The sequence below is a fragment of the Ovis aries genome, chromosome 7, assembly GCF_016772045.2.
Source record: "Ovis aries strain OAR_USU_Benz2616 breed Rambouillet chromosome 7, ARS-UI_Ramb_v3.0, whole genome shotgun sequence".
NCBI lineage: Eukaryota > Metazoa > Chordata > Mammalia > Artiodactyla > Bovidae > Ovis > Ovis aries.
In genome coordinates, this window is record NC_056060.1 from 41356010 (window position 1) to 41371686 (window position 15677).

General features: G+C 36.9%; 1 protein-coding gene across 3 annotated transcripts in view; it reads right to left on the minus strand.

Moving 5' to 3' along the window:
- SOS2 (SOS Ras/Rho guanine nucleotide exchange factor 2) overlaps positions 1-15677 on the minus strand; it is a 100823-nt gene that overhangs the window by 59366 nt on the left and 25780 nt on the right. For all 3 annotated transcript variants that reach the window (XM_060419144.1, XM_060419145.1, XM_004010508.5), the window contains 3 exons: positions 14984-15148; positions 4037-4240; positions 159-302 (listed from right to left, as the gene is read on the minus strand). In XM_060419144.1, coding sequence (XP_060275127.1) covers positions 159-302; positions 4037-4240; positions 14984-15148 — 513 coding nt within the window. The remainder of the gene's footprint in view (positions 1-158; positions 303-4036; positions 4241-14983; positions 15149-15677) is intronic.

Genomic DNA, 15677 nt, shown 5'->3' on the forward strand with positions numbered 1-15677 from the left:
TAAATACACCATAAAGTGCCACTATAAAGACAATGTAATTTTAGTTTGCTACTGGTTAAATCTTAAGCATTTTTTATAGCAGCCAGCAGTGTCTTCTAATTTTCACAAAGAAATACAGCACTTAGGACTTTAAAAGGAAAACAGTTTTGTAAATTTACCTCTGCCAGATCTTCAAAACAGCTGCCAGCTAAGGGATGAGGGCTACTTTCATCAGTCATTTCAACTGTGTCTTCAATTAAACCTAAAAGTTTCACAGTCAGCTCATGTATATCTAAAATGTTACTGAAAATCTTTTCAATATCCTAAAGAAAAAAAAAAAAAGAAAAGGAAGGTTAAGACAGGTCAGGTTGAAAATTTCATTAAAGAATTATTAAATATAAGTAATATAAGTGCTAAGGGTATATTTTCATCCAATCACATACCACAGTATATTTCAAGACATAAAATATATTCCAAATCATAGCAAAAGTCAATCATGAATAAGGAAGGGAAATAAACCTCTTGGATTAGATTTAGAATTATTGATCAAAACTGTATAGAATCTATATTTTCCAGTAAATGTGCTGTAAATCTCATATGGTGGATGATTCTAAGCAACTTTTTAAATAAAGAATTCTGGCATTCGAGTATTTTTAAACTGGGTAGGTACTAAAGGTCTTGATCAAAGTCTCAGAGTTGGTTAATGACAAAAGCTGGGATCAAAATGAAGATCTGACTCCTGAGACGCAAAGTAGTTCCACAGTATGTGACCTCTTAAATTAGAGGAGGAATCAAAGATTTCAGTCAAGCTCTTCAGTGTGAATTTTATCTGGGTTAAAACCTGTTAAATACTCTGGAAACAAGAAGACCACATGACTGATTATCCAGGTTATAGACAACTATTATTCATTCTGCACCTGGTAATGGAAACATGGATTAAGGAACCTAACAGACTTGAGCTTGGATCCTTGTCCCACTACTTGCTAGGTGAATGACCCTGGATTAGGACAATAATAACAGCTAACATTTCTTGGTCACTTACTATGTTCCAGGCACTACTATAAGTACCTGACATGTAAGTTCATAACAGGTTAGCTACTATCATCATCTTCATTTTACGAATGAGAAAACAGAGGCACAGAGCAATTATGCAATTTGTCCAGGGTCACACAGCTGGTATATTAAGACCTACCTCATAAGGTTTTTAAGAGAAGGAAATGAGATGATTTCTAAAAAATGCTCCTGGTATATATTAGGCCTTGCACAAATGTGAGTTTTCTGAAGACATACGGGTAGGGATACACCCCAAAGGAGTAAATTAAGATTAACAGTCATTCATTCTTTTAGCAAATATTACTGAATTCTATGCTCTGATCTTAGATGGTCTTTATTTCAAAAGTTTACAGTCTCATCTATGTTGTAAAAATATAATATAGAGATAAAGCGATTTGCTCTTTCTCTTGGCTCTTTAATATTTAATGAAAAATTTCTGTCAAATCAGTACAAATTCAGTGAAAAAAGAACCATAAAAATTAATTCTTGAGGAATGAAAACTGATGGGATGAACAAAAGGTAAAGAGGGTAATAGTTCCAGCAATTGTTATTAGCTCACAGCATTTGCTAAGTTTTTAATTCATACACTTTAGACAAAACCCAACTGTGGTATAAAAGAATCAAGTTCAACCTCCGTAAGTAACTTATCATGTCATAACTATTTTGTGTCTATTTCCTCACCAGTAAAGTTGAGATGATAATGCCTGTCCTACCTATCTCAGAGAATTTTTAAGGGTCACACAAAATAGGACAGTACTTTGAAAAACATAAAAATGTTAACTACTTAAGGCAGTGTGTCCAGGAGAAATTATTATCAAATGTTAAACTAAACATGCATTTTTTAAAAAAAGGATAAAAGCCAATTAAAACACCTTACATTTTCATTAATAACCTCAGATATGCAGATGACACCACCCTAATGGCAGAAAGTGAAGAGGAACTAAAGAATCTCTTGATGAAGGAGAGAGAGGAGAGTGAAAAAGCTGGCTTAAAATTCAACATTCAAAAAACGAAGATCATAGCATCCAGTCCCATCACTTCATGGCAAATAGATGGGGAAAAAATAGAAACAGTGACAGACTTTATTTTCTAGGGCTCCAAAATCACTGTGGATAGTGACTCTAGCCATGAAATTAAAAGACACTTATTCCTTGGCAAGGAAGTTATGACAAACCTAGACAGCGTATTAAAAAGAAAAGACATCCCTTTGACGACAAAAGTCCATATAATCAAAGCTATGAATTTTCCAGTAGTCATATGCAGATGTGAGGGTTGGACCATAAAGAAGACTGAGCACCAAAAAATTGATGGTTTTGAATTGTGGTGCTGGAGAAGACTCTTGAGAGTCCCTTGGACAGTCCCAAGGAGATTAAACCAGGCAATCCTAAAAGAAATCAACCCTGAATATTCATTGGAAGGATTGATGCTGCAGCTCCAATACTTTGGCCATCTGATGCAAAGAACCGACTCATGGGAAAAGACCCTGATGCTGGGAAAGATTGAGGGCAGGAGGAGAGGGGACAAGATAGGATGAGAGGGTTGGATGGCATCACCGACTGGATGGACATGGGTTTGAACAAACTCTGGGAGATCGTGAAGGACAGAGAAGCCTGGTGTGCTGCAGTCCATGGGGTTAAAAAGAACTGGACACAATTTAGGGACTGAACACATATACTTACACACACAATAGTTATTTGGGAGAGGAAGTCAGGAGGTAAGAGAAAAGCTAAGAATTTAAAGTGAAAGACACTCAGACATCCAAGGGAAAATAGATCATGTAAGAAAGGAAGGAAAGAAAAAGAAATCTAAATTAAACAAACACACACAGTATCTGTCTAGATAGATTCCTTAGAAAAATACAGAGGTAAGAAAAACATGGATAAGACTCTCTTGGATCCCCATCATAATTCATCCCATTCCTACCCAGCAGAGTAGAACTCTGCCGCTCTGCCTTTGTTTATGAGACATTTGCACAAACTTTTATTCTTAAAAAGTCTCACCATTAAAATTTTATACTACCCTAAAGTATTTACCAAAAGATAGGAAAAAATGTATATCTTTCTTTTCTAGACCATACATTTCTTTCACCATCTTCAAATGAATAACTATAAATCTCAAACATTGCACAGTAGAAAGAGATTTTATTCCAGTGTGATTCCCCTAATTTTGTGCCTAATTTTCATTGTCACTGAACATATTAGTGTAACAATTCATGTACTAAAAAACCCACAACATGATTTTGTCACAGAAATATGGGCAAAGCTCTGTAAGAAATCAACTGATTAAAGTTGATAACTTTCTTTCAAAAAAAAAAAACTCTCACAACATCCCCAGTGTTCATAGCAGCGTTATTTACAATTACCAAGATATGGCAGAAACAAGTGTCCCTCAACAGATGAATGGATAAAGAAGTGGTATATATACACACAATGGAATACTATGCAGCCATAAAAGATGAAATTCTGCCATTTGCAGCAACATGGATGGACTTGGGAGGGCTAAGTGAATTAAATTAGACAGAGACAGACAAGTATCAATTATACATGGAATCTAAAAAATACAATAAGCTAGTGACTATAACAAAAAAGAAGCAGACTCACAGATATAGAGGACAAACTAGTGGTTACTATTGTGGGGGAAGAGAGGCAGTATAGGGGTGGGGAAGTGGTTGGTAAAAACCGTCGAGTGTAAGATTGGCTACCAGGATGTATTGTACAACATGAGGAATATAGCCAATACCATACTAACAATAAATGGAGCATAAACTTTAAAACTTGTGAATCACTATGCTGTATACCTACAACTCATTCAGGAATGTGTATCAATTATATTTCAATAAAAAACTGAAAAAATTTAAATAAAGTCAAACAATACCGCAGTGCTATATAAAACCATATTTTTATTTTACATACTTATTAAGTTTATAAAGTTACTATTTATGATTTTTAAGCTACTATCTGACATTTGGGGGTAGACAGACTTTCAGACCCAAAAAGGTACTTACAGAAGGTTTAAACAGCTTTCTGTCAGAAAGAAAAGCTTCTCGAAACACTTTTATGATCATATTTAGTTCCCGTAGATACTGTCTTTCTTCTGCAATTTCAGTTCTAACAAGGTCATAGTAGTTTAATTCGCCTGAAGAACTAGGTTCATCTTCACAAAGAGAAACCAAGCCTATGTCATCCTGATCAAACATGTCCATCAAAACCTAAGAAATATAAATCAGTCATGAATAAACTTATCTTACTTAGTGTTATAGGACCATTTCAAAGTACTTGGAATTAAAATATTATTAAACAATGAGAGCTATGTGTATTATAGGCCAAATTTTTTTAAGAAAACTAAAGAGAAATATGAAAAGCTGGAGTGAGATATATGTTCAAATAAAACTGGATATAGAAAAATAAATATTTATGAAAATAAACCTAATAGTGAAATACATATATACACACATTATGTACACAAAACATGTGTGTCTGTGTATATAGATATTATACATACATGTAAACACAAAATATACAATAGCAAAAGAGCACACATTTGGAGAACAACAATCTGAGCCAAAAATCACAGTTTTATCATTTAGACAATATAATATTTTCGAATATTCCTTCGAAAGCCAGATCCCTTACATGTATGTAATTGATGAAAGAATTCAATGAGGTGAAGGACATAAAATGCATACTATTATGACTAGCAAATAATAGGCATTAAAAATAGTAGTTCTTTATCCTACTATAAGAATGCTTAGGTGCACTTAAGTGGAGTTTAAAGGAGAAAAATGAAATGAGACACAAAATATAGTAATAGCATGATGCTTATCTGATGTATATTTACTACATTAACAACTGCTATAGAAAGTTCATTTGTTAAAATCAAGCATCCCACAGATGCTTAAATTGCTATAGCGACAATTTCCCTTTTCAGGAAAGAATAAAGATTGGTACTATGGACTTGAATCAAGCAACACGCAGTAGCTAGCCGTCTATTAAAATCAATAGGAAAAAGGTGACCATACTTTATAGAATCAAACATATGGATAGTTTAAAAAGAAAAATTGGACCTACTTAATTATATATGCATGACTAAATGAAAACTACTTTCTTAGAATTTAAGAGAAAAAAAAAAAAAGCACACTTCCAAAAAGGAAGCTCCAAAAGTAAAACAAATAAGAGAATGAGCAAATTCTGACAATATTAGATATTCATTCATTCTCAAAAATATCTACTGATCACCAGAAATTGTGCCAGATGTTGGTAAGATATAGCAATAAGCAAAATAAACATGAATTCTGCTTTCCTGATCTTTTAAATCTAACTCAAAAATATTTCTTAAAGCTGGTCAGTTCTCTCCATTACCCTCCAAGCTTCAAATCAGACTATTAAGCAGCCACATCACCTCTTAGAAGGTCGTGCAATATGAGCTCCTTGCCACAGGTTTCTTCCCAACCCCAGTTCCAAAATTATGTTCCTAACACCAAACTGTGTCATATCCTACATAAACATGATACTTGATATCACTGCTCTCAGTATCCAATTCTAATTTCATGAAGATAAGCCACTTACAATTTAACCCTGGCCTACCTCCCCAGCCTCATCTGTGATACTCTAAAATCCCTCTTCTCTTCCTTGCCCCCTCCATCTGAACATCATCGCCTCCCATTCTCAGCCACTTAAGACCTTTGAAGAAACCACTGGGGCTGGCTGCATAGGGAATTAGAAAATGAAATCTGATTTTAGGCAGACACACAAAAGAATGGAAAGTATGACACAGAACTGTCTTTTCTTCCCCACTAGAGATATTTTTAAAGCAGTCTGTACTTGGTATCTCTAATTTCTTAGTTCTCAAGCTCACCACTCTACTGAAACTCACTAATAATGTCTGAATATCTTTTTGTTTTCTCTAGTTATTAACACAGCTAACCAGAACTTCTTAAAATTTCTCTTCCCTTGGCTTCTCATACACCATTCTGTCAGTGAGGCCTCCTTCTCTACTGCTTACCTTCCCTGCCACCCACTGAAGGGTCCCATTTTTGGAACTGTTTTGGCCACATGACTCCCAAAATCCTGAATGCAAATGCTACAGGAGTCAGGCAGATGATATATCATATTAACACATAAGAGGTGACAGGCAGTGTGGCAAACTAGAAGGTACATGGACCTAAACAGGAAAGTGTGCTCAATGGTAGCTATTTCATCAGGCATTTTGATTTTCTTTTTCAAGAAGAGTCCGAAATCTAGATTTTATGTACAGTTTTCATTATTTGTAAATGTAAACAGATTGCAAATAATTCAAAATTTTAAAAAATAAACTTGGAGCCCCTATTCACTAGGTGGAGAACCCCTATTCACTAGCAGGCCATCAGTCTGAAACATGTACTATATTTTCTTCTGAGTGAGCTCACCTTCTTAGATGATTATCAATCACTAGTTAATGACTCCCTAAATATTTATGTCAGAAACTCTCTGGAATCTAGACGAGTGCTATGAAAGGCTTGCTAGGTATCTCTCTGTCTGACAAACCCATACACGTACACTTCACTTCAGAATCACTAATCAAGCACCATCTACTTCACAGCTAGAAAACTTGTCCTTACCCTAGACTTAACACTTCTCAACTTTCACACCAAATCAGTCCCCAAATCCTTTTAACTCCAACTCACAAACAGTTCTTAAAACTGGTCAGGTCCTTCTATTCTCCTGTCTAGAACACCTTTTCTTACTTCTCTTTTCTTCCAACTCTCACATTTATTCACCTGATAAATCCTTAGTAATTTTCATCACTTAGCTCAAATATAATTGTCTTTGTATAGCTTTTCCCAACTCTTCATGAACTCCTCCATTAAAATCTTTTCCCTGGCTTCAGTCCTCCATAAGCATCCTCTCTCTTTTCTATATAAGCACCTAAATTATACTGACATTTCTACAGATAAGAGCCATAATTCCATCTTAAAATTCACAGCATTTGATGCACAGTAAATGCACAAAAGACACCTGCTTAAAGAGCATACATATACTGTATGTTTGCAAACTGCTAAGAAGCACAAGCTGGAATCAAGATTGCTGGGAGAAATCTCAATAACCTCAGATATGCAGATGATACCACCCTTATGGCAGAAAGTGAAGAGGAACTAAAGAGCCTCTTAATGAAAGTCAAAGAGGAGAGTGAAAAAGTTGGCTTAAAGCTCAACATTCAGAAAACTAAAAACATGGGATTTGGTCCCATCACTTCATGGGAAATCGATGGGGAAACAGTGGAAACAGTGTCAGACTTTATTTTGGGGGGCTCCAAAATCACTGCAGATGGTGATTGCAGCCATGAAATTAAAAGACACTTACTCCTTTAAAGGAAGGTTATAACCAACCTGGATAGCATATTGGAAAGCAGAGACATTACTTTGCCAACAAAGGTCCATCTAATCAAGGCTATGGTTGTTCTAGTGGTCACGTATGAATGTGAGAGTTGGACTGTGAAGAAAGCTGAGTGCCGAAGAATTGATGCTTTTGAACTGTGGTATTGGAGAAGACTCTTGAGAGTCCCTTGGACTGCAAGGAGATCCAACCAGTCCATTCTAAAGGAGATCAGTCCTGGGTGTTCATTGGAAGGAATGATGCTAAAGCTGAAATTCCAATACTTTGCGAGTTGGAGCTGAAACTCCAATACTTTCAACCTCATGTGAAGAGCTGACTTATTGGAAAGGACCCTGATGCTAGGAGGGATTGGGGGCAGGAGGAGAAGGGGACGACAGAGGATGAGACGGCTGGATGGCATCACTGACTCGATGGACGTGAGTTTGAGTAAACTCCGGAAGTTGGTGATGGACAGGGAGGCCTGGCATGCTGCGATTCATGGGGTTGCAAAGAGTCGGACATGACTAAGCGACTGAACTGTACTGAATTGAAATTACTAAGACTTGTAAGGGCTTCCCTGGTGGCTCAGACGGTAACGCGTCTGCCTGCAATGCGGGAGACCCAGGTTCAATTCCTAGGTCGGGAAGATCCCCTAGAGAAGGAAATGGCAATCCACTCCAGCATTCTTGCCTGGAAAATCCCATGGACAGAGGAGCCTTATAGGCTATAGTCCATGGGGTTGCAAAGAGTCAGACACAACTGAGCGACGACTTGCAATAGCCTTCCTGGGTGGCTCAGGAGTGAAGAATCAGGGGTTTGATCCCTGGATAGGGAAAATATCTTGGGGGAGGAAATGGCAACCCACTCCAGTATTCTTGCTGGGATAATCCCATGGACAGAGGAGCCTGGTGGGCTATAGTCCATGGGACTGCAGAGTCAGACACAACTGAGTGACTGAGCAGACACAGGACTTGTAATGAACAGCTCTGAATTAAGGATCAGAATAAATGTGAGGACAATAAAAGCAGTTCTTGGTCATGTTCACAAGAGTAAAGGAGAATCGGTTCTTGAAACAGATGGAGTAATATTACAACAAAAGAAAAAATACAGAAGAACTCAACTCCTATTACATCTGGGTCCACAGAAATAATCTTCAGAACAGCTCTGTGCTCTTACTCTCTCGCCTTGCTTCAGTTCAGTTTAGTCGCTCAGTCGTGTCCGACTCTTTGCAACCCCATGAATCACAGCATACCAGGCCTCCCTGTCCATCACCATCTCCCGGAGTTCACTCAAACTCATGTCCATTGAGTCGGTGATGGCATCCAGCCATCTCATCCTCTGTAGTCCCCTTCTCCTGCCCCCAATCCTTCCCAGCATCAGAATTTTTTCCAGTGAGTCAACTCTTTGCATTAGGTGGCCAAAGTATTGGAGTTTCAGCTCAGCATCAGTCCTTCTAATGAACACCCAGGACTGATCTCCTTTAGGATGGACTGGTTGGATCTCCTTGCAGTCCAAGGGACTCTCAAGAGTCTTCTCCAACACCACAGTTCAAAAGCATCAATTCTTCGGCACTCAGCTTTCTTCACAGTCCAACTCTCACATCCATACGTGACCACTGGAAAAACAATAGCCTTGATTAGATGGACCTTTGTTGGCAAAGTAATGTCTCTGCTTTCCAATATGCTATCCAGGTTGGTTATAACCTTCCTTCCAAGGAGTAAGCATCTTTTAATTTCATGGCTGCAGTCACCATCTGCAGTGATTTTGGAGCCCCAAAATAAAGTCTGACACTGTTTCCACTGTTTCCCCATCGATTTCCCATGAAGTGATGGGACCAGATGCCATGATCTTCGTTTTCTGAATGTTGAGCTTTAAGCCTACTTTTTCACTCTCCTCTTTCACTTTCATCAAGAGGCTTTTAGTTCCTCTTCACTTTCTGCTATAAGGGTGGTGTCATCTGCATATCTGAGGTTATTGAGATTTCTCCCGGCAATCTTGATTCCAGCTTGTGTTTCTTCCAGCCCAGCATTTCTCATGATGTACTCTGCATAGAAGTTAAATAAGCAGGGTGACAGTATACAGCCTTGACATACTCCTTTTCCTGTTTGGAACCAGTCTGTTGTTTCATGTCCAGTTTTAACTGTTGCTTCCTGACCTGCATATAGGTTTCTCAAGAGGCAGGTCAGGTGGTCTGGTATGCTCATCTCTTTCAGAATTTTCCATAGTTTATTGTGATCCACACAGTCAAAGGCTTTGCCTTGCTTAAACATCAAATTTACTCTTAAGCATATATTTTCTATTTTTCCAATCTGAATATTATTTTCCTTAATAGTGAAAATATATGAAGGGTTAAGCTTTAAAATTCATTCCTATGATCATCTAACTATTCTCAGTAATCTGTGATGGGCCAGAATACATCATATAGTCAAATGCTGCTTTTTTTAAATGCAGAAAAAAACTTGATTCTCAAGTTCTCTGTCAAATTATATGACCTTGTCTGGGAAACTAGAGACCTCTAGAAAGCACTTATTTGAACAGTTTATTAAACAGATGGCTTGTAAGTTCCTGAAACAGTGCTCACAGGAAATCAGTTTAGATTTACTAAGATCACACCATATCACACTAGTTTCATTACTCCATTCACATGACTAGTCCCACAAATGAAGTCATTTGGATCTTTCCTATACATACAACAGTCTCTTGTGACAAATTTGGAATCGTAGGAGGAAAGGATGGGCAAACTATAGTCCACAGTCCACAATGAGCCTACTGCCTTTTGTATAAGTTAAGTTTTACTAGAACACAGCCTAAACTCATTGTTTTATGGCTGCTTTCCTGCCACAAAAGCAAAGATGAGTGGTTCAAAGAAAAGCAAATATATATATACAGCCCACAAAACCTAAAATATTCATCTACCTATCTGGTCCTTTACAGATAAAGCCTGCTGATCCCCAAATTAGACAAAGAGGTGAAATGACAGCTGACTAAAAGGCCATAGTGAAAAAATGTGGTAATTTATTAATCTAGAAGGATGCCTCTAATAACGTAATATCTTGATATGCTGGACACAGTCTCAATAACAGTAGGAAGTTTTAGAGAGATAAATTTGAATTCAAACTTGGATAAAAAAAAATACCAACAGCACACACTGTAAGAAATCAAAGCTATAACATACTAGTACCTCAAGTGAAAAGTCCTAGGGAGTTGAGACATATAACATACTAGCATCTCCAGTGAAAAGTCCTAGGGAGTTGAGACATCTGTGAACTCATTAAGTAAACAGAACAACATCTGCGCTCCAAAAAGTTAATAGTAAAATTATAAAAGAATATCATACCAAATAAAGGAAGTAGGCATTTCACTGTACTTTGTGTGGTCAGAACAAATCTAGACTGTTGTTTTTATTTTTGAAATCACAGTCTAAGAGCAATTCAAAGAAAATCTGAAAATCATGTCAAAAAGATTGGTTTGTGAAGTCTCAAAAGGTGAAAATTTAGTACATGGAAAAATGCTTTAAATAACGGAATGACTTATTCTGAAAAACAGTTTCATCTTATCTAATGTAGTCCGGAAGAGAGATTAGAATTAGGGAATCAAAGTTAATGGGAAAGTCAGATGGAAACTGACTTTTTATATATAGGATGGATAAATAATAAGGTCCTATTGTATAGTAGAAACTATATATATAAAACTATATTCAATATCCTATGATAAACTGTAATAGAAAGGAATATGAAAAAAGTATATATATATATATGTGTGTGTGTATATACATATATATATAACTAAGTCACTTTGCTGTACAATAGAAATTAAACACAACATTGTAAATCAATTATATTTCAGTAAAAAAATTGTTAATGCATGCCATACTTGATATTTATAGTTCTACTACAAGTCTGTACCCTAAAAATGCACTGAATTTTAATAAATTCTCTTTTGGATAATTCCACCCAAAAATTTTTTTAAAAAGCATGGTGCATTTAAAATTGTACATATTGAATTACCAAGTATATTCTTGCTAATAAAAAACAGCTAGTCTGGAAAAAAGTTAATAGGAAAGTTAATTTTAACTCTCTATGAGGAGGACATTTCACCTAACTAGAATTCTATAAAAATGAATAGACAGTTTTATGAGCAATAAGCTCCCCAGTGCTCAAACAGACGCTATGTGACTACCACCTGTCAGTCTGCGTATAGATCTGGTCTCTTGTATTTCTGAGACTGTGTAATTCTCTAAGAATTTAACTACTTTTGCTTTTAAAAGAGTCATAGAAAAGTTAACTGACTCAGATATAGAATAGTCTCCCCTTCCCACAGTCTGTCAATAATCCCACGCAAGGCCACTATTCAGGGCAGGGAGGGTGGAGGAACGGGGCAAATAAAGGAGGAATCCCTGCATGAAGGTGTGGGGAAAAGCTGCAGAGCCCCATCTCAGTGTGCTAGTTCCTGAGAGGAGTAGGGAGGGTGTTTACGGGAGTGGAGGTTGTGGGCAGAAGATGTTAGGAGATCAATCAGAGTACAGAGACTATCCATATAATAGGGCAGCTTGATGCAGGGTGCCGGAGCCCTAGTGGGTAAGGAGGGTATTTGCACGGGAAGCTGGTCCAGCAGCAGCGGACCAAGATGGGACTGTCAGAATTTGAGGAGGGTTAGGAGAAAGTATACAAAGGAGGAGAAGGGTTTCTATGCCAAAATAGGGTGTCTACACCAGTATGGGGAGATAGGCCTGCTGGGAGACTGGTCACATACAGAAGGGTTGATCAAACAAATAAATATATTAAGAAAAACAGGAGCCAGGTTTCTCACTATCAGATAACAGAATTACAAATGTAAAAAAGGGGAGGGGAAAATGAAGTCTGTGATAATGAACGTGGGTTGAAGAGAACTCATCTAGAGACACATAAGACATAAATATAGATGTATATGTATGTGTTATTGTTGTCTCAGGCACCAAGTTTTGTCTGACATTTTTGTGACCCCATGGACTGTAGTCCACCAGGCTCCTCTGTCCACGGGATTTCTCAGGTGAGACTACTGGAGTGGGTTGCCATTTCCTTCTCCATTGGATCTACCCAATCCAGGGATCAAACCCACATCTTAACCCACATTTCCTGCTTTGACAGGCAGATTCTTTACCACTGAGCCACCAGGGAAGCCCATGTATGTATGTACACACACACACACACACACACACACACACTCCCTCCCTAATTTTGACCTCAAAGAGATCAGAGGAGTAACACACACACACTCCCTAATTTTGACCTCAAAGAGATCAGAGGAGTACACACACACACACACACACACACACACACTCCCTAATTTTGACCTTAAAGAGATCAGAGGAGTAACACTCCATTATCAATGAGCTCATCGAGCACCAAGATCATGGTTTCTAAAGACCATTCTCCTCTAAAAGGAACCAGGAATTTTTAGAAAACAACTAATTCCAGGCTTGAGTAGCCAGGTAAAGAACAAGTTGAACCTGGAGCATCTTATGTCAAAAGAGAGACAGGGACAGAGAAGCAAACTGAAGGGGCTCCAAGTGGTCAACTTGAGACAATCTGAATATCAAAATAACTAATAAAGTAACAAGTTATGTTCCACTAAATAAAATAAGAATCAGTGAGTCCATATTAAAATAAATCGTAGCTCAGTTGGTAAAGAATCTGCCTGCAATGCAGGAGACCTGGGTTCAATCCCTGGCTCGGGAAGATCCTCTGGAGAAGGAAATGGCAACCCACTCCAGTATTCTTGTCTGGAGAATCCCATGGACAGAGGAGCTCGGCAGGCTACAGTCCATTGGGTAGCAAGAGTTGGACACGACTTAGCGACTAAACCACCACACAGTGTGATGAGGAACAAGGTATTTACATAGCCTTAAGATACCCCACAAAATATTCATTAATTATCAAAGGGTAAGGAGTCCTTTAAAGTAGAGAAATCTAGGAGACAAACCCTTAATCAAGGGATTGAAGTGACCATCGCCAAAAATGGGGCACATCAAAACTGTTGTCATGTGAGAAAGTACAATGAGAACTTCTATGGCATTTCTGCCACAGCTCCATACATAACCTGAAACTTACCAAGAGAAAATGTCAGAAAAAACTGAAGAGCATTTTAAACATTAATAAGCATAATCCTTAAAAATGTCAAGGTCATAAAAGTTAAAGGAAGAATGAACTGCTCCAGAGTGAACAAGGAGAAAAAAAAGATACATGACAACTAAACACAACACTTGATTCTGAACAGGATCATTCTGCTATAAAAGACGTCATTGGGACAACTGGCAAAACCTGAATGGGGTCTGAGGATTACATAATATCAGCATTCATTTCCTGGATTTTGACTGTCACAGTGTGATTATACAGGAAAATGTTTTTGTTCATATGATACACTAAACTATGTCAATAACCTACTCTCAAGTGGTTTAGGGTACAAGGGAGTATCTTTTTTTGTACATGCAACTTTTCTAAAAGTAAGCTAGAAACTAAGTTTAAAAAAACATATAATCATTGTTTTTCATTTTTTGATAAGTCAAACAGAAATAAGGAATTTCTATAATAAAATTTAGGTGAAAAATCATTTTTGAGACTATGGTATAGTACAATGGCTCTTAATTGTTAACCATACATCAGAATCACTTGTGAGCCTAAGCCAATCCCAGGCCAAGTAAATAAGAACCTCTAGAGGTAAGATGCAGACATCAGTATTCTTTTAAAGAATACTGGTAATTTTGATGTGCAAGGTGAAGAACCAGTGTCCTAGGCCAGACCCTGGGGGTAATTCACACCTAGAGGTCTAGCTTAGGCACTTATCTATGAAGTGTTTCTGGTCTTCCCTATTCAGAGTTCATCACTTTCTCCACTGCACCTTTGATTCATTTGTATAATAATAGTTTTAATTATCTTGTACTGCAATTATTCGTTTATAATACTTTATTACCCACTAAAATAAATTCCTGCTAACACAGGGACTGCTGATATGTTCAGTGTTGTACATTGCTCAGGGCAGTATCTGACACATAACAGGCATTCAAAAATGTTGATTTCAAAAGAAAGAAAAAAAAAAGGAGAAAAGTAGAAAGGGAAGAAAAGGAGGAGAGAGAAAAAGAAAAGACTCAGTTTCTTTCCTCAGTAGCTTACAGACAGGAAGAATGAAGTAATTTAAAAAAATGATCAGAAGAAAGTAACCCTGGCATTGTAAAATCTTCTCTTTCCTCATGCCCCACTGAATTATGCTACAAAATCAAAGTATGTTTTTCAAAATTACTTCTTAAAAGTATCTGAATATTCTGGATTTATTCTCTTTCTAAAAATACAAAACTCAAACTACTTTTTTAAAACTTGTTTGAGGTTTTGGATGTTTCTTCTCTGCATGTAAAGAAGTTTTGATGGAAAAAAAGAGATTCTCATCCTACCATATGCTGAAAAATCTGAAAATATCATTGTTATTAGTCTGTAAGGCCACCATTTTTCTGTCTTGCAACACTAGGAATTATAAAAATCACTAATATAACCCTGTATTAAAAAACAGAGATAGAAGTGACATATAATCACTAGCACTGTAGCTAAATTTAAATACTTTTTAACACTTACCTTATCTGCACACATTGACACTTTAATGTCTTGTTGAGATATTTCATAATGTCGGATATTAAAAACATAATTACCAGCCAATTTCAAAATATCAGCTGAGATATACTCTAGCACAGCCACAATATACAGGGATACATGGTAGTCCACTTTGTACCCTAAAACTTCCTGTGGAAAAAAAAAAACAATTTAATTCCCCAAAATGGCAGCACTGCTAAGTAGCAGATAAAATGCACTTAAAATTTTTATTTAACATTTTTGCTTATAAACAACTTTCCAGAAACCAAATGTCTAAACTCAAAGGTACCACAGGATGTAAAATGAGCTGTTGGCTCAGTATCAGGGTTTTAGTTTTGATTTTTTAAATCTAACAAATATGCCTTTAGTATCAAACAAGAAGAGATAGTTGATTCTAAGACAGAAATCTTAGACTGGACTTCACGGAAAACCTCTTGATATATTATCCAAAACCCATCTGACAAATATTTGCATTTTTTAAATTAATATTCCCAAATTACAACGGTTGCTACTGATGAGAGGTCATCTATGTAGGGGGTTCTAAAACTTCTACCAGGGGATATTCAAATCCAGGTACACCAGCTACTCTATACAGACTAAATAATATTTCCTACCCAACACCCAACTTTACCAATGTATATAAAAACATCTATAACAGATACAAATGAATTTAAAAACA